At 46.2% G+C, this 26936-nt stretch overlaps 2 protein-coding genes across 6 annotated transcripts in view; one reads left to right on the top strand and one right to left on the bottom strand.

Moving 5' to 3' along the window:
• The window catches only part of pogzb (pogo transposable element derived with ZNF domain b), a 30074-nt gene extending 12813 nt beyond the window's left edge, over positions 1-17261 (bottom strand). Inside the window, exons 1-16 of one of the 3 annotated variants that reach the window (XM_067600238.1) lie at positions 16982-17261; positions 15207-15356; positions 14002-14082; positions 13643-13899; positions 12972-13056; positions 12704-12877; positions 12506-12622; positions 11184-11394; positions 10899-11053; positions 9300-9400; positions 9079-9225; positions 7812-7946; positions 7469-7677; positions 7166-7315; positions 3370-3429; positions 2662-2774 (exon numbers count right to left, since the gene is read on the bottom strand). In XM_067600238.1, the coding sequence (XP_067456339.1) occupies positions 2662-2774; positions 3370-3429; positions 7166-7315; positions 7469-7677; positions 7812-7946; positions 9079-9225; positions 9300-9400; positions 10899-11053; positions 11184-11394; positions 12506-12622; positions 12704-12877; positions 12972-13056; positions 13643-13899; positions 14002-14082; positions 15207-15321 (2110 nt within the window). In that variant the 5' untranslated portion in view covers positions 15322-15356; positions 16982-17261. The remainder of the gene's footprint in view (positions 1-2661; positions 2775-3369; positions 3430-7165; positions 7316-7468; positions 7678-7811; positions 7947-9078; positions 9226-9299; positions 9401-10898; positions 11054-11183; positions 11395-12505; positions 12623-12703; positions 12878-12971; positions 13057-13642; positions 13900-14001; positions 14083-15206; positions 15357-16981) is intronic. The other 2 variants (XM_067600237.1, XM_067600239.1) reach the window with 2 other exon arrangements.
• si:dkey-23o4.6 (retinol dehydrogenase 13) overlaps positions 16594-26936 on the top strand; it is an 11208-nt gene continuing 865 nt past the window's right edge. The window contains exons 1-7 of one of the 3 annotated variants that reach the window (XM_067600245.1): positions 16594-16802; positions 18486-18655; positions 21162-21346; positions 22652-22786; positions 24137-24328; positions 25477-25638; positions 25724-26048. In XM_067600245.1, coding sequence (XP_067456346.1) covers positions 21196-21346; positions 22652-22786; positions 24137-24328; positions 25477-25638; positions 25724-26048 — 965 coding nt within the window. In that variant the 5' untranslated portion in view covers positions 16594-16802; positions 18486-18655; positions 21162-21195. Of the gene's footprint in view, positions 16803-17310; positions 18656-20042; positions 20308-21161; positions 21347-22651; positions 22787-24136; positions 24329-25476; positions 25639-25723; positions 26049-26936 lie in introns of those variants that run through there. The other 2 variants (XM_067600243.1, XM_067600244.1) reach the window with 2 other exon arrangements.

Here is a 26936-nt window from a genome sequence, read left to right as displayed (position 1 = left end):
GAGACAATAAGTAACTGCAGCTGGACACAGAAACATACTCATATGTTTGAATGGAGAGTGTGAACGAACTGTTATAAACTGTCACCTTCACTCCATGTTTCCTTCCCCTCAGAGTTCATCCTCACTACTGATTATACATATAAGACCTGTAATTATTGTAAAATAAATGATAATAACACCAAACTTCATACAAAGTTTGTATATAATGTACTGTATGTATATAGACCTGCTGTATCCTACAAAAATGAGCTGCATTCAACCCCCCCCCCCTATTCTCTCCCTCTCAGCTGGAGGAGGATTTTAGAGTACCATTCTTGTGAAATCTCCTCATAAATCTCATGACTTTGGCCAAATCTTACATTTATAATCATACTTTAGTAGAAAATTTCGTTGTGAATCCATTGATACAGGTTTGAAAGTGGTCAGACTTATAGTTTAGACGTCAGAAGCCTCTGTTTGACACAAAGTTCATGCCCATAGATTGCCTCCCCATTGGTTTACATTGTAAGGGTGATGTGGCACTGCAACTTTCAGGGCTTATAAAATCCAAACCGTTCAAGTTATTACAAAGTTTTTAACAACTTTTTTTCAGCATAGTGTTATTAAGTCATGCATTAAAGATCGAAGCCGATACCATTAATAGTGTTTGTTCGGAGCCCAAAATTGAGGCAAGTCTTATTTTGAAAGGCTAATTGTGGACTTCCTGTTGGATTTAGGTCAGGGGTGTCAGTGTATGATTTGTAGGTCTTGATGAGACAAATAATTGAGTTTTGGTTTGATCTCTCTACGACATTCCTACGGGACATGGCGGCCATTTTAGTTACATAGGTGGCACTAGAGAGCACATTTTGGCACTTTAGGGGTTAATTTTTACATTTTATCAAATTTTTCACCAGACCTGATGTGCGTGTTAAATTTGGTGAGTTTTTGAGCATGTTTAGGGGGTCAAATTTAGGGTTGAAGTGGCGTAATAATAAAGAAAGAAAGAAACAAACAAGCACATGATAAACAACAGGGTCCTCGCCTGAGACTGTTGTTTTTCATGTGCTTGTTTGTTTGTTTGTTTGTTTCTTTATTATTACGGGACATCACACCTAAATTACACCTGTTGTTTTACAGTAGTCCTCTGCCTTTTGGGCTCGGTCCCTAATAAACGTGTCAGGCTGATGTTGTGAACTGATGTTGACGTGTGAACACATCGTCACTGTGAAGACGGCGGCTGTTTTATTGACTTTGGCTCCGGCTGAAGCCGGACGCCGGACGCCGGACGCCGGACGCTATCAGAGCTGTGGAAACCTCCAGACCCTCCGAGGACGTCGGGACAGCAGCTGAGTTTTCGTTCACGTGCAGAGGATGACAGGAAACTGACCTCAGCTCGACCTCGCTGATATCATATCTGCAGGTTGTTTATCAGCTCAGCAGATATTTGCTGGTTTTCTTTTGTCCTTTATGTTTATCAAAGTAAATATTTTGAAAGAAGAAAGCCGACTGTAAATATGACCAGTTCCTTCCAGTGACAACAGTTCCAACAATCAGTCCATCCACAGAAAATTCACTTTTTTCAATCAACTATTTTAATAATTGATGATGAGTTGAACATATCAAGGTTTTATTGTCATTCTAACATGTTTTATATGTAAAGACTCGGATCCCGGTTCAATACGAACACTGTTACTGAAAACACAGTAACAGTGTGTGTGTTAATGTGTGTGTTAGTGTGTGTGTGTGTGTGTTAGTGTGTGTGTGTTAGTGTGTGTGTTCAGTGTGTGTGTTCAGTGTGAGTGTGTGTGTGTGTGTGTTAATGTGTGTGTTAGTGTGTGTGTTAGTGTGTGTGTGTTAGTGTGTGTGTGTGTGTTCAGTGTGTGTGTGTGTGTTAATGTGTGTGTGTGTGTGTGTGTGTGTGTGTGTTAGTGTGTGTGTGTTAATGTGTGTGTTAGTGTGTGTGTGTGTGTGTTAGTGTGTGTGTGTTAGTGTGTGTGTTCAGTGTGTGTGTTCAGTGTGAGTGTGTGTGTGTTAATGTGTGTGTTAGTGTGTGTGTTAGTGTGTGTGTGTTAGTGTGTGTGTGTGTGTTCAGTGTGTGTGTGTGTGTGTTCAGTGTGTGTGTGTGTGTGTGTGTGTGTGTTAGTGTGTGTGTTAGTGTGTGTTAGTGTGTGTGTGTGTGTTCAGTGTGTGTGTGTGTTCAGTGTGTGTGTGTTAGTGTGTGTGTGTGTGTGTTCAGTGTGTGTGTGTTAGTGTGTGTGTGTGTGTTCAGTGTGTGTGTGTGTGTGTGTTAGTGTGTGTGTGTTAGTGTGTTAGTGTGTGTGTGTGTGTTAGTGTTAGTGTGTGTGTGTGTGTTAGTGTGTTAGTGTGTGTGTGTGTGTTAGTGTTAGTGTGTGTGTGTGTTAGTGTGTTAGTGTGTGTGTGTGTTAGTGTGTTAGTGTGTGTGTGTGTGTTAGTGTTAGTGTGTGTGTGTGTTAGTGTTAGTGTGTTAGTGTGTGTGTGTGTGTGTGTGTGTGTTAGTGTTAGTGTGTTAGTGTGTGTGTGTGTGTGTGTGTGTGTGTGTGTGTTAGTGTGTTAGTGTGTGTGTGTGTGTGTGTTAGTGTGTTAGTGTGTGTGTGTGTGTGTGTGTGTGTGTGTGTGTGTGTGTTAGTGTGTTAGTGTGTGTGTGTGTGTGTGTCTTACTCCTGGTCTGGCAGGTGGCGCTGTGGTGTTCGGGGTTGGTCAGCAGGTGATCGGCCATCAGATCTGCAGTCTGAGGTCTGAAGTCGCAGTGAGAGCACTGCAGCAGGAAGCGGCTGACAGGAAACAAACACTTTATTTCTACATATTTACAGAGTTCACAATGTTTCAGTTGTGTTATTGTGCATTAAAAGAAGCTTCTATTCAGCTTCAGCAGTCTGAGTTAGTCATATCAAGTGGATATCTGACACATTTACAGTCTTTTTAGCATCAAATTCCCTCTTTGTGTTTCCTCGGACAGTGTTTCCCTGTTGAGCTGCTGTAGTGATCATTAGTACGAGCAGGAGGAACGATCACTGCAAGATAAACAGCTTTATGTTCATTTGGGTTCCTGACTGTTGATTTAAGACACACTTGAAAACTTGTAAAGTGTTCTTTAAATCTTTGGTTGTATTTTCTGTCATGATGAGATGATGAGTGACTGACTGTAGAATAGAAAGACTGATCTGTCACAGTAATTCATTCTTTCAGCCATTTTAGACTTTAGAGGAAACAGTGATGAAGAGCGACACCTGCAGGGCAGACAGAGGACTGACTGAATGTTTTATACTATTCTCTGTCATGCAGTGAAGAACAATAAAGTTTTGTGAGTTTGTATCATTGTGTGACTGTGTCTTTATATTCAGTCTGATGGGCGTGAAGCAGACTCACCATGGAGGAGGCTGCCGGTACAGAGGAACAGCTTTGTCTTTAGGACGCGGCACATGGTGGCTGTAATCAATAAGACCAGGACAACCAATCAGAATGATCGATCACAACTATCAATAATCATCTAACCAGTTTTAATAAATACTGTTGTTACAGTACTATGAATATTACTACAGTATAGTCAGTATTCCTGCAGTACTGTGAGTGTTACTGCAGTACTGAGTGTTACTGCAGTACTGAGTGTTAATGCAGTACTGAGTGTTACTGCAGTACTGAGTGTTACTGTGAGTGTTACTGTGAGTGTTACTGCAGTACTGAGTGTTACTGTGAGTGTTACTGCAGTACTGTGAGTGTTACTGCAGTACTGAGTGTTACTGTGAGTGTTAATGCAGTACTGAGTGTTACTGCAGTACTGAGTGTTACTGTGAGTGTTACTGCAGTACTGAGTGTTACTGCAGTACTGTGAGTGTTACTGTGAGTGTTACTGCAGTACTGTGAGTGTTACTGCAGTACTGAGTGTTACTGTGAGTGTTAATGCAGTACTGAGTGTTACTGCAGTACTGTGAGTGTTACTGTGAGTGTTACTGCAGTACTGTGAGTGTTACTGTGAGTGTTACTGCCGTACTGAGTGTTACTGCAGTACTGAGTGTTACTGCAGTACTGTGAGTGTTACTGCAGTACTGTGAGTGTTACTGTGAGTGTTACTGCAGTACTGTGAGTGTTACTGTGAGTGTTACTGCAGTACTGAGTGTTACTGTGAGTGTTACTGCAGTACTGTGAGTGTTACTGTGAGTGTTACTGCAGTACTGTGAGTGTTACTGTGAGTGTTACTGCCGTACTGAGTGTTACTGCAGTACTGAGTGTTACTGCAGTACTGAGTGTTACTGTGAGTGTTACTGCAGTACTGAGTGTTACTGCAGTACTGAGTGTTACTGTGAGTGTTACTGCAGTACTGAGTGTTACTGTGAGTGTTACTGCAGTACTGTGAGTGTTACTGTGAGTGTTACTGCAGTACTGTGAGTGTTACTGTGAGTGTTACTGCCGTACTGAGTGTTACTGCAGTACTGAGTGTTACTGCAGTACTGAGTGTTACTGTGAGTGTTACTGCAGTACTGTGAGTGTTACTGCAGTACTGAGTGTTACTGCAGTACTGAGTGTTACTGTGAGTGTTACTGCAGTACTGAGTGTTACTGCAGTACTGTGAGTGTTACTGTGAGTGTTACTGCAGTACTGTGAGTGTTACTGCAGTACTGTGAGTGTTACTGTGAGTGTTACTGCAGTACTGAGTGTTACTGTGAGTGTTACTGCAGTACTGAGTGTTACTGTGAGTGTTACTGCAGTACTGAGTGTTACTGCAGTACTGAGTGTTACTGTGAGTGTTACTGCAGTACTGAGTGTTACTGCAGTACTGAGTGTTACTGTGAGTGTTACTGCAGTACTGAGTGTTACTGCAGTACTGAGTGTTACTGTGAGTGTTACTGCAGTACTGAGTGTTACTGTGAGTGTTACTGCAGTACTGTGAGTGTTACTGCAGTACTGAGTGTTACTGTGAGTGTTACTGCAGTACTGAGTGTTACTGCAGTACTGAGTGTTACTGTGAGTGTTACTGCAGTACTGTGAGTGTTACTGCAGTACTGAGTGTTACTGCAGTACTGAGTGTTACTGCAGTACTGAGTGTTAATGCAGTACTGAGTGTTAATGCAGTACTGAGTGTTACTGCAGTACTGAGTGTTAATGCAGTACTGAGTGTTACTGCAGTACTGAGTGTTACTGCAGTACTGTGAGTGTTACTGTGAGTGTTACTGTGAGTGTTACTGCAGTACTGAGTGTTACTGCAGTACTGTGAGTGTTACTGTGAGTGTTACTGCAGTACTGAGTGTTACTGCAGTACTGAGTGTTAATGCAGTACTGAGTGTTACTGCAGTACTGAGTGTTACTGCAGTACTGTGAGTGTTACTGTGAGTGTTACTGTGAGTGTTACTGCAGTACTGAGTGTTACTGCAGTACTGTGAGTGTTACTGTGAGTGTTACTGCAGTACTGAGTGTTACTGCAGTACTGTGAGTGTTACTGTGAGTGTTACTGCAGTACTGAGTGTTACTGTGAGTGTTACTGCAGTACTGTGAGTGTTACTGTGAGTGTTACTGCAGTACTGAGTGTTACTGCAGTACTGTGAGTGTTACTGTGAGTGTTACTGCAGTACTGTGAGTGTTACTGTGAGTGTTACTGCAGTACTGTGAGTGTTACTGTGAGTGTTACTGCAGTACTGAGTGTTACTGCAGTACTGAGTGTTACTGTGAGTGTTACTGCAGTACTGTGAGTGTTACTGTGAGTGTTACTGCAGTACTGAGTGTTACTGTGAGTGTTACTGCAGTACTGAGTGTTACTGCAGTACTGAGTGTTACTGCAGTACTGTGAGTGTTACTGTGAGTGTTACTGCAGTACTGTGAGTGTTACTGCAGTACTGAGTGTTACTGCAGTACTGAGTGTTACTGTGAGTGTTACTGCAGTACTGAGTGTTACTGCAGTACTGTGAGTGTTACTGCAGTACTGTGAGTGTTACTGTGAGTGTTACTGCAGTACTGTGAGTGTTACTGTGAGTGTTACTGTGAGTGTTACTGCAGTACTGAGTGTTACTGCAGTACTGTGAGTGTTACTGTGAGTGTTACTGCAGTACTGAGTGTTACTGCAGTACTGAGTGTTAATGCAGTACTGAGTGTTACTGCAGTACTGAGTGTTACTGCAGTACTGTGAGTGTTACTGTGAGTGTTACTGTGAGTGTTACTGCAGTACTGAGTGTTACTGCAGTACTGTGAGTGTTACTGTGAGTGTTACTGCAGTACTGAGTGTTACTGCAGTACTGTGAGTGTTACTGTGAGTGTTACTGCAGTACTGAGTGTTACTGCAGTACTGTGAGTGTTACTGTGAGTGTTACTGCAGTACTGTGAGTGTTACTGTGAGTGTTACTGCAGTACTGTGAGTGTTACTGTGAGTGTTACTGCAGTACTGAGTGTTACTGTGAGTGTTACTGCAGTACTGAGTGTTACTGCAGTACTGAGTGTTACTGCAGTACTGTGAGTGTTACTGTGAGTGTTACTGCAGTACTGTGAGTGTTACTGCAGTACTGAGTGTTACTGCAGTACTGAGTGTTACTGTGAGTGTTACTGCAGTACTGAGTGTTACTGCAGTACTGTGAGTGTTACTGCAGTACTGTGAGTGTTACTGTGAGTGTTACTGCAGTACTGTGAGTGTTACTGTGAGTGTTACTGCAGTACTGAGTGTTACTGCAGTACTGAGTGTTACTGTGAGTGTTACTGCAGTACTGAGTGTTACTGCAGTACTGTGAGTGTTACTGCAGTACTGTGAGTGTTACTGTGAGTGTTACTGCAGTACTGTGAGTGTTACTGTGAGTGTTACTGCAGTACTGAGTGTTACTGCAGTACTGAGTGTTACTGTGAGTGTTACTGCAGTACTGAGTGTTACTGTGAGTGTTACTGCAGTACTGAGTGTTACTGCAGTACTGAGTGTTACTGCAGTACTGTGAGTGTTACTGTGAGTGTTACTGCAGTACTGTGAGTGTTACTGCAGTACTGAGTGTTACTGCAGTACTGAGTGTTACTGTGAGTGTTACTGCAGTACTGAGTGTTACTGCAGTACTGTGAGTGTTACTGCAGTACTGTGAGTGTTACTGTGAGTGTTACTGCAGTACTGTGAGTGTTACTGCAGTACTGAGTGTTACTGCAGTACTGAGTGTTACTGTGAGTGTTACTGCAGTACTGAGTGTTACTGCAGTGTGCGTACTGGATCATGTGAGCAGCGTAGGCTCTGGAGCAGCAGCTGCTGTAGGGACACAGCAGGCAGTGGACGTGAGTCGGGTAGTGAGCGGAGAAGTCGGAGGCGTCAGTTCCACACTCCAGACACACCAATCGGTCTCCTTCGAGGGACGAACTCCTGCAGACAAAACATAAGAAGAAGAAATGTCAGGACGTCTTCTTTGTCCGGCTCTACAGCTGTTTGAGGACGTCTCAGACTTGACTCTGTCAGTGTCAGATGTCCTAAGAAGGCCACCGTACAGGTGTTCTGCAGGTGAAATGAACAGGTGACCTGTTGGCGTGGGCTCTGCGGATCACCGCTCTCTTGGTCGGGGATCGGGGGGATTTGGGTAGCAGAGGGTTCCTGTGGGTCGGAGACCTCTGCTGCTCTGTCTTGATGTTGATTGGCTGGATGAGAGGGGAGGGGCTCTGGAGGAGATGGGTGCCGCCCCCTGCTGATGTCATCGCAGACCTGATCTTCCCATAGGTCCTGATGGTCACCTGGAGACACATGGATCATTGACCAGTGATCAGATCAGACGGGGGCGGGACTTAAATGCTGACAAAAAATAAAAGCAGCAACAAGCTGCAGCTCAGAGAGACATGAGGTCAAATAATCGTCATGACGATCTGACCTTTGACCCCGGCGGCAAGCCCTCCAGTTTAGAAGGTCTGCGGACGCTGCGGTGGTTCTCCAGTTTGTGCTGCATTTTATCTTTCAGGAAGACGAACTGAAGACGACACCTGTTACAGTGGAATGCCTGGTTGATCTGAGACAACAGAGGACAGGTGGTCACCAGGTGTGTGAGGTCACCAGGTGTGTGAGGTCACCAGGTGTGTGAGGTTACCTGGTGTGTGAGGTTACCTGGTGTGTGAGATTAAAATGTGTGTGAGGTTACCTGGTGTGTGAGGTTACCTGGTGTGTGAGGTCACCCGGTGTGTGAGGTCACCTGGTGTGTGAGATTAAAATGTGTGTGAGGTTACCTGGTGTGTGAGGTCACCTGGTGTGTGAGGTCACCAGGTGTGTGAGGTTACCTGATGTGTGAGGTTACCTGGTGTGTGAGGTTAAAATGTGTGTGAGGTTACCTGATGTGTGAGGTTACCTGGTGTGTGAGGTAACCCGGTGTGTGAGGTCACCAGGTGTGTGAGGTTACCCGGTGTGTGAGGTCACCTGGTGTGTGAGGTTACCTGGTGTGTGAGATTAAAATGTGTGTGAGGTTACCTGGTGTGTGAGGTTACCCGGTGTGTGAGGTCACCTGGTGTGTGAGGTTACCTGGTGTGTGAGATTAAAATGTGTGTGAGGTTACCTGGTGTGTGAGGTTACCTGGTGTGTGAGATTAAAATGTGTGTGAGGTTACCTGGTGTGTGAGGTCACCTGGTGTGTGAGGTCACCAGGTGTGTGAGGTTACCTGATGTGTGAGGTTACCTGGTGTGTGAGGTTAAAATGTGTGTGAGGTTACCTGATGTGTGAGGTTACCTGGTGTGTGAGGTAACCCGGTGTGTGAGGTTACCCGGTGTGTGAGGTTACCCGGTGTGTGAGGTCACCCGGTGTGTGAGGTTACCCGGTGTGTGAGGTCACCTGGTGTGTGAGGTTACCTGGTGTGTGAGGTTACCTGGTGTGTGAGGTCACCCGGTGTGTGAAGTTACCAGGTGTCTAAGGCACCCTGGTGTGTGAGGTCACCTGGTGTGTGAGGTTACCTGGTGTGTGAGGTTACCAGGTGTCTAAGGCACCCTGGTGTGTGAGGTCACCTGGTGTGTGAGGTTACCAGGTGTCTAAGGTTACCAGGTGTGTGGGGTTACCAGGTGTCTAAGGTTACCAGGTGTGTGAGGTTACCAGGTGTGTGAGGTTACCTGGTGTGTGAGGTTACCAGGTATGTGAGGTCACCTGGTGTGTGAGGTTACCTGGTGTCGCAGCAGGTGCTGCTGGTAGCTGGTGGGGTTCCTGGTCACCTTCAGACAGAAAACACACAGCAGGAAGCGAGAGTCTCTGTGGAAGCTGGCGAAATGCTGCAGGACATCCGAGTAGAAGGACGAGCGATACGAACACACCTGCAAGTCATCACACCTGAGTTAGCACTGAAGCCCAATGTCATACACTGAGGGAGGTCAGAGGTCAGACCCACCTGGCAGACGTAGGGCATCTCTCCTGGTTTGTGGTTGGACTTCATGTGGTTCAAGAAGGCCGGCTCGTTCTCAAACGCCCACTCACATATCCGACACATACCTGAGAGACGGACAGGTGAGTAAGTAACATTTATTTACAAAGCACTTTTCAAAACAGCAGTTCCAAAGTGCTTCACAGTTAATAAAAATGCATTCAGGAGCAGCGGGTCAGAAGGTCTGAGTAATCTCGGTGCAGTATTGAATACTGGGTTATAAGCTCAGAAATATACAAGGGTGCCATGTCACGCAGGGCTTTGAATGTGATCAGGAGGATCTCAAATTGAACTCTGAAGCATACAGGAAGCCAATGTAAGTCTGCCAGAACGCCGGTAATACAGTCTCTTGGTTTAGCCTGGCTGCTGCATTCTGAACCAGCTGACGTCAAACATTTTGGAAATATTTCTGAATTGTAAAAAACAAGACTGAACCAATTTCTTAATGTGATGGTAAAAATTCAGATTTTGATCAAGCAACACCAATATTTCCAGCAGATAGTTCTGAATTCCCTGCTACGTGCTCTGTGACACTTGGTCTGAGCCAACGACCAAGATTTCTGTTTAGTCTGTGTTCAGCTGAATGCAGTGACATCTAATCTTTGATAGCAGTGAGGCAACAGTGTAGAGTCTCCAGATTTAAATGATACGGAAAGCTGGGTGTCATCTGCATAACAGTGGTAGGCAACAATCTTAAACTGACAAATAACGTGACCAAGGGGAGCATATAGAAGCTGAACAAGACGGGACCGAGGACTGAACCTTGTGGGACCCCACACGACACACAAAATCATCAATATTCATCCTGAAAGATCTCTCTGTAAGACATGAGGAAAACCATCTGAGGCAGCTCTATGCTGACCCAGTGCTTTAGTCTATCCAGAAAGACGGTATGATCAATAGCGTCAAAGGCGGCAGACAAGTCCAACAATACTAGAATGGAGTGACGGCCAGAATCTGCATTCATAAGAATATAACTTTCAGCAGACGCAGCTGGTGAAAACCAGAACGTTATTAGCTTCCACTATGTCCAGTAGTTGCTTAGCAACAGCCTGGTCAATGATTTTTGAGACAAAGGATAATTTAGAGATGGATCTGTAATTGTGAGGGAGTGATGGATCAGGGCCAGGTTTCTTTAACAGACGATGAATAAACGCTCGTTTGAAATAGTCTGGGAACAAACCGGAGGACAGAGACCCGTTTACAGCCGAGAGAAGACGAGAGGCAGCGACGTCTACAACAACCTGACGGCAGAGAGTCAAGACCACCGGAGGGTACATGCATGTCAGTATTAATTAATATTAATTATTAATAAGTGGTTGATAAAACCACTCTGACTATAAAAAAGGAAAGTCTCAGGTCAGGTGTGAGTCAGGCAGGTACGTCCCTACTGACGTCCAAGGAAGGACAGGTGAGACCCGAGTCAAGACAAAGTAACGTCAGGTCCAAACAGGTGAGTTCAAAGAAAGGAAAGACCCAATCCGAGAGCAACACGTTCCGAGACGAGACCGGGAACATGTGTTTGCGTTAATATTTTTCAGGTGTGCGAGCAGGTGTGGTTCTTACAGGAGGAGAGGGCGGGGCCATGCACCTGCTCCTGGTGACTGTGAAGCTGAGCCGGAGACGAGAACTGACGGTAACAAGACCTGCAGCACTTCCTGTCGTCACCTTCTCCTCCTCCGCTGATCAACTCCGAGTGCTGCAGCATGTGTTGCATCAACCTGCACACGCACACACACACACACACACACACACACACACACACACACACACACACACACACGTGAACACTCAGACCTGCACTTGCATCCAGACAGTCCAGGTGTGTACAGGTGTGCTCAGCTTCCCCACCTCAGGTTGTTGTCGGCGAGGTGCGAGCAGATCTGGCAGGTGAAGCTGGAGGTTTTGATTCCCAGTGGGTGTGGCTTCCTCAGACTCAGGTCGCCCTCAAACGTGCCGTAATAAAACTCCTCCACACTCATCACCACCTTGGTGGGGTCGGCGGTCGGCGCTGTCGTCACGCTCGGGTTCATGGCGACGGAGGGGGCGGGGCCAGGAGCTGCTGGACCGGGTGACACACAGACACTGTTATGGAGAGTGGTAACCATGGCAACAGAGCACACTGTATGTGTTGGAAAGAAGTGATTTTCAACACTTTTTGCAGCTCTAAATGTGTCTTTTAGCTTAATGTTTGCATAAACAGGAAGTTCCCACACCGGGGGGGGGGGGGGGGGGGGGGACCTCCATATTTATTCTTCATCTTGACAGTACTCAAGAGGAACCAAGAATCAGCATTAGGTATGTTAACGATTATTTGATTATCGATTAATTGCCGTTAATAATTGAACCGATGTGGACGTGTGTAAATGTCAGAAGATGTTCTGTAGATGTGCTGCAGTACGCGGTTGCACCACCAGGTGGAGCCTCTTGCACTTTAATAAGGTTGGGTTGCAGGTGCGTTCAGCGACCACCTGTAAGGGCCACACAAACTATAAAACAAACGCACCTCCCTGCCGTCCAAGGAAGAAACGAGTCACCACCTTCCTCCATCTGCTCGCTGACGAGGGACTGATGCTGGATATTCAGTTAGCTATCTGAGGCTAACTCATGCTAACGCTAAACTAGCAGCTGAGTGTCAGACAGCAGGAATCTAATCACACGTTCAGTCCATCAGAGATCAAACCAGTCGGACTGAAGTCTGTTTATTTACTGTTGAAACTATCGAAGCTCATCCTGATGAAGAGTTAATTGTTGTGTTTGATCTAATTAACGTCGACTAATGAAGCTGTTTGTTGTTTATCAGCTCCGTCGTTTTAAATAAAGTCATAATTTTGTTTAATTTATCATTCGAGTAACTTTAGCTGATTGATCTTTGAACTAATCAGTCATGAAGCTTCTCTGATGAGTCGTTAGTTTATTTCATACATTGTTAATGATTAACTGATAATCAATAATCACCACAGCTGACTATCAATTAAAGAAACTGCTTATAATTTGCATCCCTGATCAGTATTGATCAGATCCTGATGATGTCATCTCTGATGAAGAGTCATTTTTATTTTGTAAAGTTTGATTTTTTTAAAGTTAATTTTTATAGCAGCTATGAAAAAGAAGCCGGATCAATAACATTGGTATCAATAACATTGGTATCAATAACTCCGCTGGACTCGTACCGCTGCTGAACGGAGGCGTCACTCTGCCGACTCCGTTGGCCGAGCCGGAGGGAAGGACGGGGGAACCTGCGAACTTCAGGGGGTTGGCCCCGCCCACCTGGGTCATCTGGAGGTTAACTGGAGGAAAACAGATCAATCAATATCTCACTTAATCAATCTGATCAGATCTGACCAGAACTTTGAGTCCAGCTCACTGACCAGGTCCTGGCGTGCTGGTGCGGATGGTCAGCGTGGCGGGCAGCTGCATGGTGGCGTAACCCGAGCCCGGCTGGGCGGGACCTCTGGAGGGGGCGTGGCCCGGCCTGACCTGGCCGTGGGCGAGGACCGAGGACACGCCCACACTGGGCCGTACCAGCTGACTCAAGGACGAGGCTGTAGGGACAGGAAACAGCAGCGATGAGTCACCAGATCAGCTGGGATCAATAATCTGATCAGATTATATATTGATTATTGATTGATGACCTACACTGGATCAGAGTGAGCGGCTGGACCGTCTGACCCGGCTGCAGGTTCAGCAGCAGAGGAGTCCCTGGATTCATCATCGGGAAACCCTGCGGCGGAGACACGGACACATGACGCCACAGTGACATCACATGACGCCACAGTGACATCACTGTGACATCACATGACGCCAGAGTGACATCACATGACGCCACAGTGACATCACATGACGCCTCAGTGACATCACATGACGCCTCAGTGACATCACATGACGCCACTGTGACATCACATGACGCCACAGTGACATCACATGACGCCACAGTGACATCACTGTGACATCACATGACGCCAGAGTGACATCACATGATGCCACAGTGACATCAATGTGACATCACATGACGCCACAGTGACATCACATGATGCCACAGTGACATCACATGACGCCACAGTGACATCAATGTGACATCACATGACGCCACAGTGACATCACATGATGCCACAGTGACATCACATGACATCAATGTGACATCACATGACGCCACAGTGACATCGAACCCTGAACCAGAACCAGAACCACAGATGTGTTCTGTAAGGATCTGGATCAGAACGATGTTTTGTTGCGTCGTCCGTCTCGATGACTTGAATGAAGGAAAAGGAGGCGGCGCCGCTGCGTCTGCTCTCGTCTGTGACGGTTACCTGTGTGGTGAGGAGGATGGGCGCGGCGTTGCCGGCCCCGGGGGCTGCTGGGAGGAGGAAGGTTCCGCCCGCTGTCTGCGTCAGGAAGAGGGGCGGGGCCTGAGCCATCAGCGGCGCGGCTGCGGCGGGTGAGACGGACGAAACGGGGAGCCGGGGAACAGAGGAGGAGGAGGTGATGATGGAGGGAGGAGGAGGAGGATGAGGATGAGGAGGAGGAGGCATCACCGAGGAGGAGGCGATCTGTACAGGTGATGAAGCTGAAGATGAAGAAAACATCCGTTACTGGGATGTAAAATACAAACAACTCCTGCTCAGCTTCACACACACACACACACACACACACACACACACACACACACCTGTGGGAGCAGGTGTGATGGGCGGGGGAGTCCTGGGGGGCGGAGTCTCAGAGGCTGGAAGAGGAGACGGAGAATCTTCCACTAAAGAGACAGAGATTATTAATTATTATTTATTAATGTGTGTGTGTGTGTATGTGTGTGTGTGTGTGTGTGTGTGTTTACTGGTGTGTGTGTGTGTGTGTGTGTGTGTATGTGTGTGTGTGTGTGTGTGTGTTTACCGGTGTGTGTGTGTGTGTGTGTGTGTGTGTGTGTGTGTGTGTATGTGTGTGTGTGTGTGTGTGTGTGTGTGTGTGTGTGCGTCTGTGTGTGTGTGTGTATGTGTGTGTGTGTATGTGTGTGTGTGTGTTTACTGGTGTGTGTGTGTGTGTGTGTGTGTGTATGTGTGTGTGTGCGTCTGTGTGTGTGTGTGTGTATGTGTGTGTGTGTGTTTACTGGTGTGTGTGTGTGTATGTGTGTGTGTGTGTATGTGTGTGCGTCTGTGTGTGTGTGTATGTGTGTGTGTGTGTGTGTTTACTGGTTTGTGTGTGTGTGTATGTGTGTGTGTGTGTGTGTGTGTGTGTGTATGTGTGTGCGTCTGTGTGTATGTGTGTGTGTTACTGGTGTGTGTGTGTGTGTGTGTGTGTGTATGTGTGTTACTGGTGTGTGTGTGTGTGTGTGTGTGTTACTGGTGTGTGTGTGTGTTACTGGTGTGTGTGTGTGTGTGTATGTGTGTGTGTGTGTGTATGTGTGTTACTGGTGTGTGTGTGTGTGTGTGTGTGTGTATGTGTGTTACTGGTGTGTGTGTATGTGTGTGTGTGTGTGTGTGTGTGTGTGTATGTGTGTGCGTCTGTGTGTATGTGTGTGTGTTACTGGTGTGTGTGTGTGTATGTGTGTGTGTGTGTATGTGTGTGTGTGTGTGTATGTGTGTTACTGGTGTGTGTGTGTGTGTGTGTGTGTTACTGGTGTGTGTGTGTGTATGTGTGTGTGTGTGTGTGTATGTGTGTTACTGGTGTGTGTGTGTTACTGGTGTGTGTGTGTGTGTGTGTGTGTTACTGGTGTGTGTGTGTGTGTGTGTGTGTGTGTGTGTGTGTGTATGTGTGTGCGTCTGTGTGTATGTGTGTGTGTTACTGGTGTGTGTGTGTGTATGTGTGTGTGTGTGTATGTGTATGTGTGTGTGTGTGTGTGTTACTGGTGTGTGTGTGTGTATGTGTGTGTGTGCGTCTCACTCGGCTCGCAGTAGTTGTCGTAGAAGTCCATCTCGTCTTCCTCCACGCTGTCGTCCACCTGTTGCCATGGCTCCAGCTCCTCCTCCTCACACTCCATAAACAACTGCATATCCATGTTGCTATGGAAACCACAGGAAACACTCAGCGTCACTACGACGTGAGGCAAACCAGGGTTTAGTTTCACCATCATCATCATCATCATCATCAGAAAATTAAATGAAACCTGAACTTTGATTCTTCAGTTTGGACACAGAAGCTTTCTATCGGATCACATGATCTTCATCGGCAGGTGTTTGCCTGTAGCAGAGCTGCAGTCAATCTATAATCAATTATCTATATAATCAATTATTATCTATAATGTTACTAAATACTGAAAGACGTCACAAAACATCCTGAAGCCCAAACTGACGTCTTCTTCATGTTGCAACGACGAAGAAAACAACAAAAAAGTCTTAAACAATGAATCTGTTATTGTTGATTAATCATCTGATCAATAAAAGATCAATAAAACTGTGACAACAGCAGATCACAGTGACGTCTTCACATGTACGAACCTGGAAAGTTTCCATCCTGGTGGACAATAAAGATCTCATCTGTCAGAATAGTTGCTTATTCATTTTCTGTCAATCAACTAATTGATTAATCAATATATTATTTCAGTTAAGGATCAAGTTTAGGACAGTTTAATAACATTTATGTTAAACACATTTTTATATTATTGTTTTCAAACGTCTGGAGCAGAAGAGATGAAAAGAACGCAGCAACTAACGATCTTTTTCATTATCGATTAGCCTGTCAATTATTTTCTGGATGAATCAATTACATGTTTGGTCCATAAAATGTCAGAAAAAGGTGAAAAATGTGGATCAATGTTTCCCAAAGACGACGTCATCAAACGTCTGTTTACATCTAAGAAGCCGGAATCAGAGAATTTGAACATTTTCAGCATTTTCTGACATTTTATAAACCAAACTAATCAATTAAAACATAAAATATTTGACAAATTAATCAATAATGTAAATAATTGTTAGTTTCAGCTCTAGTAACATTGTTGTTATGAGTAGCAGACATAAAAACCAAACACTCCTCTAAAATTTGTTTAAAAGTTACAATATATGATGTAATACATGTTCTTCTGATGTCGTCTTTTACTGTTGTTGTTAATGAAGTTTTATTAAAGCAGCAGTTAATAAAGTTTAAATAAAAAGAGGCAGTTAAGTTTAAATAAAAAGCAGTAGTTAATAAAGTTTTAATAAAAACCAGCAGTTAATCCAATTTTAATAAAAAGCATTAATGAGTTTATATAAAAAGCGACAGTTAATAAAGTTTTAATAAAAAGCGGCGGTGGGCGGGGTTTGATCAGTGCTGTAGTACCGGGATGCGGCCGCAGGGGGCGCTCCGCCTCCTCCAGCTCCTCACCGGGCTCCTTGTGTCTGTACCTCCCGGAGGAGAGCTCTCGTCCCCGGGAGGAGGAGAGCTCCTGTCCCCGGGAGGAGCCCCTGTCCAGGGGAGCGGGGCTCATGTCCCCGAGAGCGGAGCTCCTGTCCCCGGGAGAGGAGCTCCTGTCCCCGGGAGAGGAGCTCCTGTCCACGGCGGGTAAAGAACACAGAACCGGACAGAAACGCGCGCTCCAACATTCGTGGTGCGTTTGGTTTGCTGACTGTCTGCACCGCCCCGCAGGCAGCAGCGAACTGTGACAGACCGAGCGCTTCCTAAATGTCCCTGTGTGGCCAGGGGAGCGGGTCTGTGCGGGAACCGGGCCGGGCGGGTCTTACCTGCTGCGGGGGCTGCGGAGCGGGACCTCACAGCGCGGACGGGTTTGCACGGTTCTTCTCCGGGCGCGCTCCGGTCCGACAGGCGGGGGCGGATCTTCCTGCTGCTGTCGGTGTCCGCCCCGCAGATTGGCCCAAACCTGCTGTACGTCACTTCCCGTTCAGACAGCGCTGCCTCTCATTGGTCGGTGGAAATGTTCCTGGAGGAACTGAGAGATGCGGGTTTTCGGGCTGGACGCGTTAAACCCGGTTAAAACGCTCCGCGGCGGGCGGGGAGACCCCCGTGGACCAGACCAACCGCAGCCGAACGAACAAACACAACAACGAGTCAGCCCGCGCGGGTCTGAGGGCGGGCCGCCATTTTGTTTTTGTTGTTTCGGGGGCGGGGCTACATGCTGTGACGTCACGGGCGGAGGTTGAAATAAGAAACCAAAAATGAAATTCACAACAGATTCACAAGAAAAGACAATTCTGCTGTTATTAAATGATCTATTATTAAGTTATAAAATAAATACTGTAAATAATAAAAAATAGAATTTATTTAAAGAATACATTTATTTATCTAAAAGTCAATCAGAGTAAATCTGCTGTTGCTCGTCTCTGACTCAAACATCACCAAACACAGTCTGCTTTCCAGATAGATGATAATAATAATAATAATAATAATAATAATAATAATAATAATAATAATTCCATTAAAATGTATTTATTTAAATTAAACAACCACGTCATGTTTTTCTACATTTTCAACAAAGGTTTTATGTCATGAAATTTACATTTGTGATTATAAAATTCTGCAAAGATGACAAAGAAAAGTTTTATGGTAATGGTGATCATGGATTAATTGATCATGGATTAATTGATCATGGATTAATTGTTTTGAGTCATTTTTTAAGAAGACAGAAGAATATTTTCTGGTTTCTTTCATCCGTTATGACAGTAAACTGAACATCTTTGAGTTGTGGACAAACGTCACTTTGGACTCAGTGAAACAGTGATCAACACTTTTCACCATTTTCTGACATTTTATGGACGAAACAACTGATCAGTTAATCCAGAAAATAATCAACAGGTAGATGATGAGAATAATAGTTAGTAGCAGCTCTAGTAATATTGTTATTATGAGAAGCAGACATGAATACCAAACTTTAAAAGTTACAGTAAACCAGACTGTAGAGATCTGGACGCAGCCTCGCGTTGGTTTCTGAAGAGCGGTTTTGGTTGGTTGGTTGGCGTCTCCAGCCGTCGCCATCTTGGCAGCGCTTGACTCCGTCTGACTCCCAGCGAATCCAAAATGAGCAAAGAGGCGGAGCCGAACGCAGCCCGGTCGCTGAAACAAGCCGCCTAGCGGCTAACGACCTCAAAGCAGCAACGACCTTCATGTTTCATAACTTAACAAATTAATAAAATTGAAATGGGTGAATTGTCATGAACGAGGAAATGAGCTCAGAGACCAAAACCTTTTTATTACCAGACTGTAAACATGTTTGTTCTGTTTATTCTGGAGGTTCCCGCTGTTGGAGCCTCTAGTGGTCATTTGAGGAACTGCAGTTCTTCCACATCGGCTTCATCTTCATCCCCAGAGGTTCCTGCTGTTCTATCGATCACCAAACTGGACACAGTCTGCTTTCCAGAAAGAAAAAAATATAATAGCAGTGATGGAAATGAACTAAATATGTAGGTATTACCTTACTTTAATATTCCTATTTCATGTCACTTTAACCTTCTCCTGCGCTTCATTTCAGAGGGAAATATTCCAAAATAAAATGATGATAAAACATGAAAGAAGCACAAGATGTTATATATTAAATAGAAAATAAAAATAAGCTAAAATAAAACCAATAGAACAGGAGAATATAAGTTACAGTAGAGTACGAATCAAAAGCCTCAGAATAGATTCATAAAACAGAAAAGTCTTCTGTTCATTTCTGTGGAGGATAAACTGAACGCTGCTCCTGCAGGTGATGATTTCCAGTTATCAATCACAGACGGAGCTCTTTACCTCCATCACTGACTCTCGCAGGGTCACACAGATATTAGGATTAAAAACTCAAACTTGTGTAGAATTAAAGGATGTTTGTCTTCTTCCAACAGTAAAACTATTGTGTGGTCGACCTTCATGTCTGTCCGTCACTATGGAGACGTTCTGTATTCATCAACACTTCAGCAGTTAAACCCTGTGTATCCTTGTGCATCGCACTTTATCACTAATGGCAGAGTTCATACTCATCATTGTTCTCTGCATCAGAAGCCTCCAAACGACCCACATCTGATTCTCAGGTGTCTCTCGGCGGAGGTCTGGATGCTTCATGACGTTGATGCTTTAAAGACCAACAACAGTGTTTTAAAATCAGCTGCAGAGATGTGATCCAGTCTGTGGAGCCCCCCGGTGGCAGCAGCTGGAACCTGCGACGCTTTAACACCCACCAGAGTCTAAAGATCAGGACCCAAACCTCCAGCTGAGGGCCGGAGCTCCACCGTTACTTCAGGAGGGTCCAGCTGAGGGCCGGAGCTCCACCGTCAGCTCAGGAGGGTCCAGCTGAGGACCGGAGCTCCACCGTTACTTCAGGAGGGTCCAGCTGAGGGCCGGAGCTCCACCGTCAGCTCAGGAGGGTCCAGCTGAGGGCCGGAGCTCCACCGTCAGCTCAGGAGGGTCCAGCTGAGGACCGGAGGTCCACCGTCAGCTCAGGAGGGTCCAGCTGAGGGCCGGAGCTCCACCGTTACTTCAGGAGAGTCCAGCTGAGGGCCGGAGCTCCACCGTCAGCTCAGGAGGGTCCAGCTGAGGGCCGGAGCTCCACCGTCAGCTCAGGAGGGTCCAGCTGAGGGCCGGAGCTCCACCGTTACTTCAGGAGGGTCCAGCTGAGGGCCGGAGCTCCACCGTTACTTCAGGAGGGTCCAGCTGAGGGCCGGAGCTCCACCGTAAGCTCAGGAGGGTCCAGCTGAGGGCCGGAGCTCCACCGTCAGCTCAGGAGGGTCCAGCTGAGGGCCGGAGCTCCACCGTTACTTCAGGAGGGTCCAGCTGAGGGCAGGAGCTCCACCGTCAGCTCAGGAGGGTCCAGCTGAGGGCCGGAGCTCCACCGTTACTTCAGGAGGGTCCAGCTGAGGGCCGGAGCTCCACCGTCAGCTCAGGAGGGTCCAGCTGAGGGCCGGAGCTCCACCGTCAGCTCAGGAGGGTCCAGCTGAGGGCCGGAGCTCCACCGTTACTTCAGGAGGGTCCAGCTGAGGGCCGGAGCTCCACCGTTACTTCAGGAGGGTCCAGCTGACGTCCACAACACAAAAATATTCACTTTATAACCACACAGGAGAACAAGAGCAGCTAAATCTGAAACGTGAGAAACTAAAACTACATTTCTGCAAGAAAACACGTCTTAAATGATAAATAGATTTCGAGCTAAAACTAACAAGTATTTTGTATCATTTGGTGAATAAAACAGGATCCTGGAGACACGACGACGTCTGCAGATTCAGTCAAACACACAAAATATGTGATGAACTAAAGAAAACCTTAATAAAACGATTCAATTATCAAAATAGTTGCTGATTAATTTGACTAATCAATTATTGAACTATTGGTTGCCGCTCTATATTGATTATCAGGATGATTGATAATTCATTTTTTATTAATTAATTAATTGATTGATTGATAAACCTTTTCAGCTTTAAATAGATGCTCAACTTCTTGTCCCAAAGTTGTCTGTGAAAGACAGATTATTGACATATTTACTGTGTTTTAATAACATTTAGTAATAATAATATGACTTATGAAACACATTTCTAGATGTTCGGCTGCTGTTAATACAACCTGTGAGTCTGCATTCATGAATATTTAACTGTTAAAATAATATTATTCATATATACAAAACAAAACAGAAGCTTTTTATTATTGTGGCTGCTGATAAAAGAGATCTGCTATAAATAACAGTTTATATCAATAAGGTCAAAGGTCGCGGTGGAGAGAGAGCGGGTCAGTTATTGTTAATAAAGATCATAAATAGAATAATAACAATATGAAGAAGAAATATATCAGATGATCTTAAAATAAGTTTGGTTTGTTTCCTGGAAAGTCGACATGTTGCAGCTTCGTGGTAACAAACTGACCTCAGAGCCGCCATGTTTGGAGGATAATCTGTCCTAATCTGAGTTAATCTGTCCCCTCCCCCCCCCCCGCTCTCTGCTGGCTCAGCTCGGCTCCCTGCAGTCTGTTGCGACCTGCGGTGATGAAGGCTGCGGCTCCGGGTGGGTTCCTGGTGCTGCCGTGGCCCACCAGCGGCGGCGGCGGCGGCGGGTCGGACCCGGAGGTGGAGGCGGCGGAGGGCCGGGGAGGCCTGCTGCTGAGGTGCGGAGCGCTGCTGGGAGTCACTCTGATCTGTAAGAGGAAGATTTTACTGATTACTGATTTAAAGCTCCAACATGTTTCAGATTAAAAGTTCAACATGAAGAAAACGCTTCAGGAGCCGAAAGCGTTTAAACGAAGTCGAGCCTGAAATGTTGCTGATGTTCACGTTTATTCACAACCTTTGTTTACTTTATGACCTTTCAAAGTAAAGTCTGGACTTCCAGTCGGTCCAAAGGTCCCCGACAGGTTTCCTCCACATCATCTGATCAATCAGTCTGAGCTCCGGCAGCTCGTATTATTCCATCATCACTGTCTTTAATGATCCATTGATTGATCAGTGTAATGAAATGTTGATCATTGTTCCCTGAAGCACAACTGAACAGATTCAGATGAGTCACAAACACAAAGATGTTTATTAAACCTGGAAAATATTCACATGAGAAGCTTTTAACAGAGAAGATTTAACATTGTTTGATAACTTTATCTTTGCCATTTGCCAATTAATTTTCTGTCAATCGATTAATCAACCAATGGTTTCCTCTGTAGAGTGCTGCCATGTATAGCAAAGCAATGTTTTATTAACAGATGGTAAATGTCTGAGATGATGCTGAATTATATCAACAGTGAAGTTACACAAAGATAAACGAACGTCTGAGCTGAAACAATCAATCAGTTGATCATCAGACGATTCATCATTTTAATAATCGACTAATCGTTTCAGTCGTTTTCCAGCAATAAGTAATAATAAGTTCTGTGTTTCCAGCGTCTCACATGTAATATTTGCTGGTGTGTTTAGTGGTGCAGAGTTAAAGCTGCTGCAGCTGATTATCGACTGTTATTAACTCAACATTCCTGTTTCCTGCTGACTGAACACAAACACCTTTTATCTGTTTTACTTCATTTATTTCAAATGTTCTTTTTTTTTTTTGGTTCATGTTTGTTTGTTTTTTCATATATTTCTGTATGAATTTGTATGTTACAGCAGCTGTGTGTGTGTGCGCTTGTATTACTGACGTTGTGGGGACTTACGTGTGTTTATACATTGTGGGGACTCGTCTCCGTTTTGAGCTGCAGCCGACCGCTGCGTGGTGCTGCGCCCGCACTTCCCTCAACGCAGCATAAAACTGTCATTTCACGGCGCTAAACCTTTGTAAATAACAGGTTTCAGTGATGCCGTTGTCGCGTTGTGTTTGAAAGGCCAAACATGTAAATATGTACATTTTAGACTTGTTTTAAAGTCAATCTCCAGGAAATTAATGTGAGTCAATGATTGAAACATGACTGAGTGTGTGTGTGTGTGTGTGTGTGTGTGTGTGTGTGTGTGTGTGTGTTTAAAGGTGTGGCAGTGTTGAGGAAGTGGATCGCAGGTGGAGTGTGTCGCTGTTCGGTGCGTCTGGACGGGAAGACGGTTCTGATCACTGGCGCAAACACCGGCATCGGCAGAGAGACCAGCAGAGACCTGGCGCGCAGAGGTCAGAGACTGTTATATATATAATTATATATATATATATGTAATATGTTTATCTATTATAGCTTTAAACCATCACTGTGAGGACGTTTCTATACTGTCTTCACTGCTTCAGACTGTTGGAAGGTTATGACTGTGTTTTAGGGTTAAAGAGTATAAATATAACTATAAAAAGACAAAGATTTAGCGTCAGACTCACAATAGACAGTCTTTTAAAAAGGTTGAAAATCTTTACAGCAGAACCAGAGACATCGTCTCTTTTATCCCATCAAAACCTGGTGCCTACATCACCCACAATGCACCTGGAGCTTGTGGAGTGTGATGCTAGTGGCGGCTAATGTAGTCTGGAGCTGCTAGCCTAGCTACAGAGGTCTCACTTCTTTTTAACTCCACACACCCAGAATATCACTTCACGCTGTGACATCATCAGTGACATCATCAGCTCCCTCTGGAGACATGTGACTTCTTACACACCGAACACCTGGAAACACGCTGAGGTGGAAAATACCTGCAGTTCATTTCATCATCGACAGCAAACTCCACTCAAAAATGTTCACACACACACACACACACACACACACACACACACACTGAGAGCATGATGACATCACCAGAGGTCAGAGGTCATGGTGACGCTCAGTAAACCTCTGAGAGGCTGTAACCATCTGAGCCGATTACAAAGATTAATACTTCCTGTTAGTGTGTGTGTGTTGAATCAAACACACCCTGTCACCACCCGGTCTGCTGGAGATAAAAAAAATCAAACACACCCTGTCACCACCCGGTCTGCTGGAGATAAAAAAAATCAAACACACCCTGTCACCATCCGGTCTGCTGGATAAAAAAAAATTAAACACACACTGTTGCCACCCGGTCTGCTGGAGATAAAAAAAATCAAACACACCCTGTCACCATCCGGTCTGCTGGATAAAAAAAAATCAAACACACCCTGTCACCACCCGGTCTGCTGGAGATAAAAAAAATCAAACACACCCTGTCACCACCCGGTCTGCTGGAGATAAAAAAAATCAAACACACCCTGTCACCATCCGGTCTGCTGGATAAAAAAAAATCAAACACACCCTGTCACCACCCGGTCTGCTGGAGATAAAAAAAATCAAACACACCCTGTCACCATCCGGTCTGCTGGATAAAAAAAAATCAAACACACCCTGTCACCACCTGGTCAGAAGCCCGGGTGGTGACGGGTGTGTTTGATTGGTTGTCGCAGGAGCCCGGGTGGTGACGGGTGTGTTTGATTGGTTGTCGCAGGAGCCCGGGTGGTGACGGGTGTGTTTGATTGGTTGTCGCAGGAGCCCGGGTGGTGACGGGTGTGTTTGATTGGTTGTCGCAGGAGCCCGGGTGGTGATGGCGTGCAGGGATCTGACCCGGGCAGAGCAGGCAGCCGAGGAGATTCGGCGCTCGACAGGAAACGGGAACGTGGTGATCCGACACCTGGACCTCGCCTCGCTGTACTCCGTCAGACAGTTCGCCAAAGACTTCCTGGATAGTGAAGACCGACTGGACATCCTGATCAACAACGCAGGTACGCCTACCTGTCTGTCTGCTCACCTGTCTCTCTCTCTACCTGTCTGTCTGCTCACCTGTCTCTCTCTCTATCCGTCTGTCTGCTCACCTGTCTCTCTCTCTACCTGTCTGTCTGCTCACCTGTCTCTCTCTCTCCCTGTCTGTCTGCTCACCTGTCTCTCTCTATCTGTCTGTCTGCTCACCTGTCTCTCTCTCTACCTGTCTGTCTGCTCACCTGTCTCTCTCTCTCCCTGTCTGTCTGCTCACCTGTCTCTCTCTCTCCCTGTCTGTCTGCTCACCTGTCTCTCTCTACCTGTCTGTCTGCTCACCTGTCTCTCTCTACCTGTCTGTCTGCTCACCTGACTCTCTCTTTACCTGTCTGTCTGCTCACCTGTCTCTCTCTACCTGTCTGTCTGCTCACCTGTCTCTCTCTACCTGTCTGTCTGCTCACCTGTCTCTCTCTCTACCTGTCTGTCTGCTCACCTGTCTCTCTCTACCTGTCTGTCTGCTCACCTGTCTCTCTACCCGTCTGTCTGCTCACCTGTCTCTCTCTCTATCTGTCTGTCTGCTCACCTGTCTCTCTCTCTACCTGTCTGTCTGCTCACCTGTCTCTCTCTCTACCTGTCTGTCTGCTCACCTGTCTCTCTACCTGTCTGTCTGCTCACCTGTCTCTCTCTCTACCTGTCTGTCTGCTCACCTGTCTCTCTACCCGTCTGTCTGCTCACCTGTCTCTCTCTCTACCTGTCTGTCTGCTCACCTGTCTCTCTCTCTCTACCCGTCTGTCTGCTCACCTGTCTCTCTCTCTACCCGTCTGTCTGCTCACCTGACTCTCTCTCTACCTGTCTGTCTGCTCACCTGTCTCTCTCTACCTGTCTGTCTGCTCACCTGTCTCTCTCTCTACCTGTCTGTCTGCTCACCTGTCTCTCTCTCTCCCTGTCTGTCTGCTCACCTGTCTCTCTCTACCCGTCTGTCTGCTCACCTGTCTCTCTCTCCCTGTCTGTCTGCTCACCTGTCTCTCTCTCTACCTGTCTGTCTGCTCACCTGTCTCTATCTCTCCCTGTCTGTCTGCTCACCTGTCTCTCTCTCTACCCGTCTGTCTGCTCACCTGTCTCTCTCTCCACCCGTCTGTCTGCTCACCTGTCTCTCTCTCTACCTGTCTGTCTGCAGGGGTGATGATGTGTCCAAAATGGCTGACAGAGGATGGTTTTGAGACTCAGCTGGCTGTCAATCATCTGGGTCACTTCCTGCTGACCAACCTGCTGCTGCCGAAGCTGAAGAGCTCCGCCCCCAGCCGCGTGGTCACCGTGTCATCCATCGCCCACCGGGGAGGTACGACCTCTGACCTCTGACCTCTGTCACCTGTCACCTGTCGTCTCTGTGACGTTTGTCTCACAGTCTGATGTTTTCTTGTCAGGTCGCATCGACTTTGACGACCTTTTCTTCAGCCGGCGTCCGTACAGCTCGCTGGAGAGCTACAGGCAGAGCAAACTGGCCAACGTCCTGTTCGCCAGAGAGCTCGCACACCGCCTGCGAGATTCTGGCGTGTCGTCGTTCTGTCTCCACCCGGGTGTGATCCGGACCGAGCTGGGTCGTCACGTGCACGGCTGGTTCCCCCTGCTGGGGGCGCTGCTGAGCCTCCCCTCCTTCCTGCTCATGAAGACTCCCTGGCAGGGCAGCCAGACCACCGTGTACTGCGCCGTGACGCCCGGCCTGGAGGGACGCTCCGGACGCTACTTCAGGTAGGGGGGGGGGGGTTACAAACACACCTGCGAAGGAGAAATTCATCTCTTCTTCGTTACAGGTGTTTTTGTGATGATTCAGAGGAGGGAGGCGCAGTTTTCAGTGTCTTCCTGCAGAGCGCAGCGCGTGAAACCGCCGCCGTCCTCAGTCACCAACATGATGATGTTCACTGTCAGCGGAGAAAAGTGTGTCAGAGTACACAGCTTTTTGATTCAATTAGTTTCATTCATTCATTTGGAAGCATCTTAGATCTTCTGACAAAATGAAACTAGTTTACTGACCAACATTTCTGCTAAAATGTCTTCTGGTTAGTTCCTGCTGATCGCTGCTCCGCTCTGCTAACGTTAGCCGCTGGGTGATGACGTATGAAGTTTTCACAATATACTTCACGCCCGTCTCACAATGGTAATTATTTAGTCATTCAATTCAATGGTCCGCGCTGCAGACTGTCCGGGTGCTGCACTGCCTTCGCAGTTCAGTTCCGTCATTTTCGTTCCATCAACATCGTGTCATAAACTAACATTTAGGAAACCGATTTTTTACATGTATGAATCAATGCAGAATCATAGAAGATAAGAAAAGCAAATTCTTATGTGGATCGATTTTTTTCACCCACACTACTGTTCAGGAAAGCTATGCTAGCTAGCCAGGCTATGTTAGCTAGCCAGGCTACGTTAGCTAGCCAGGCTACGTTAGCTAGCCAGGCTACGTTAGCTTAGAAACAGAGAACCGTGCTTCAGGTCTGATCCTGTCAAAGTAAGAAAAGCTCAAAGCTGAAAAGTAATGAACAGAAAACAACAAATATGAGACCTGATGTCTGTAACTGACGCGGAGTTTGATCTTTCAGAGTGACTGGTCACGCGTCAGGACAACAACCAGTTTATTTG

Source organism: Thunnus thynnus, chromosome 10, assembly GCF_963924715.1.
Source record: "Thunnus thynnus chromosome 10, fThuThy2.1, whole genome shotgun sequence".
Taxonomy (NCBI): domain Eukaryota; kingdom Metazoa; phylum Chordata; class Actinopteri; order Scombriformes; family Scombridae; genus Thunnus; species Thunnus thynnus.
Note: the sequence above shows the minus strand (reverse complement) of the source record. Positions and strands in the feature narration are given on the sequence as shown.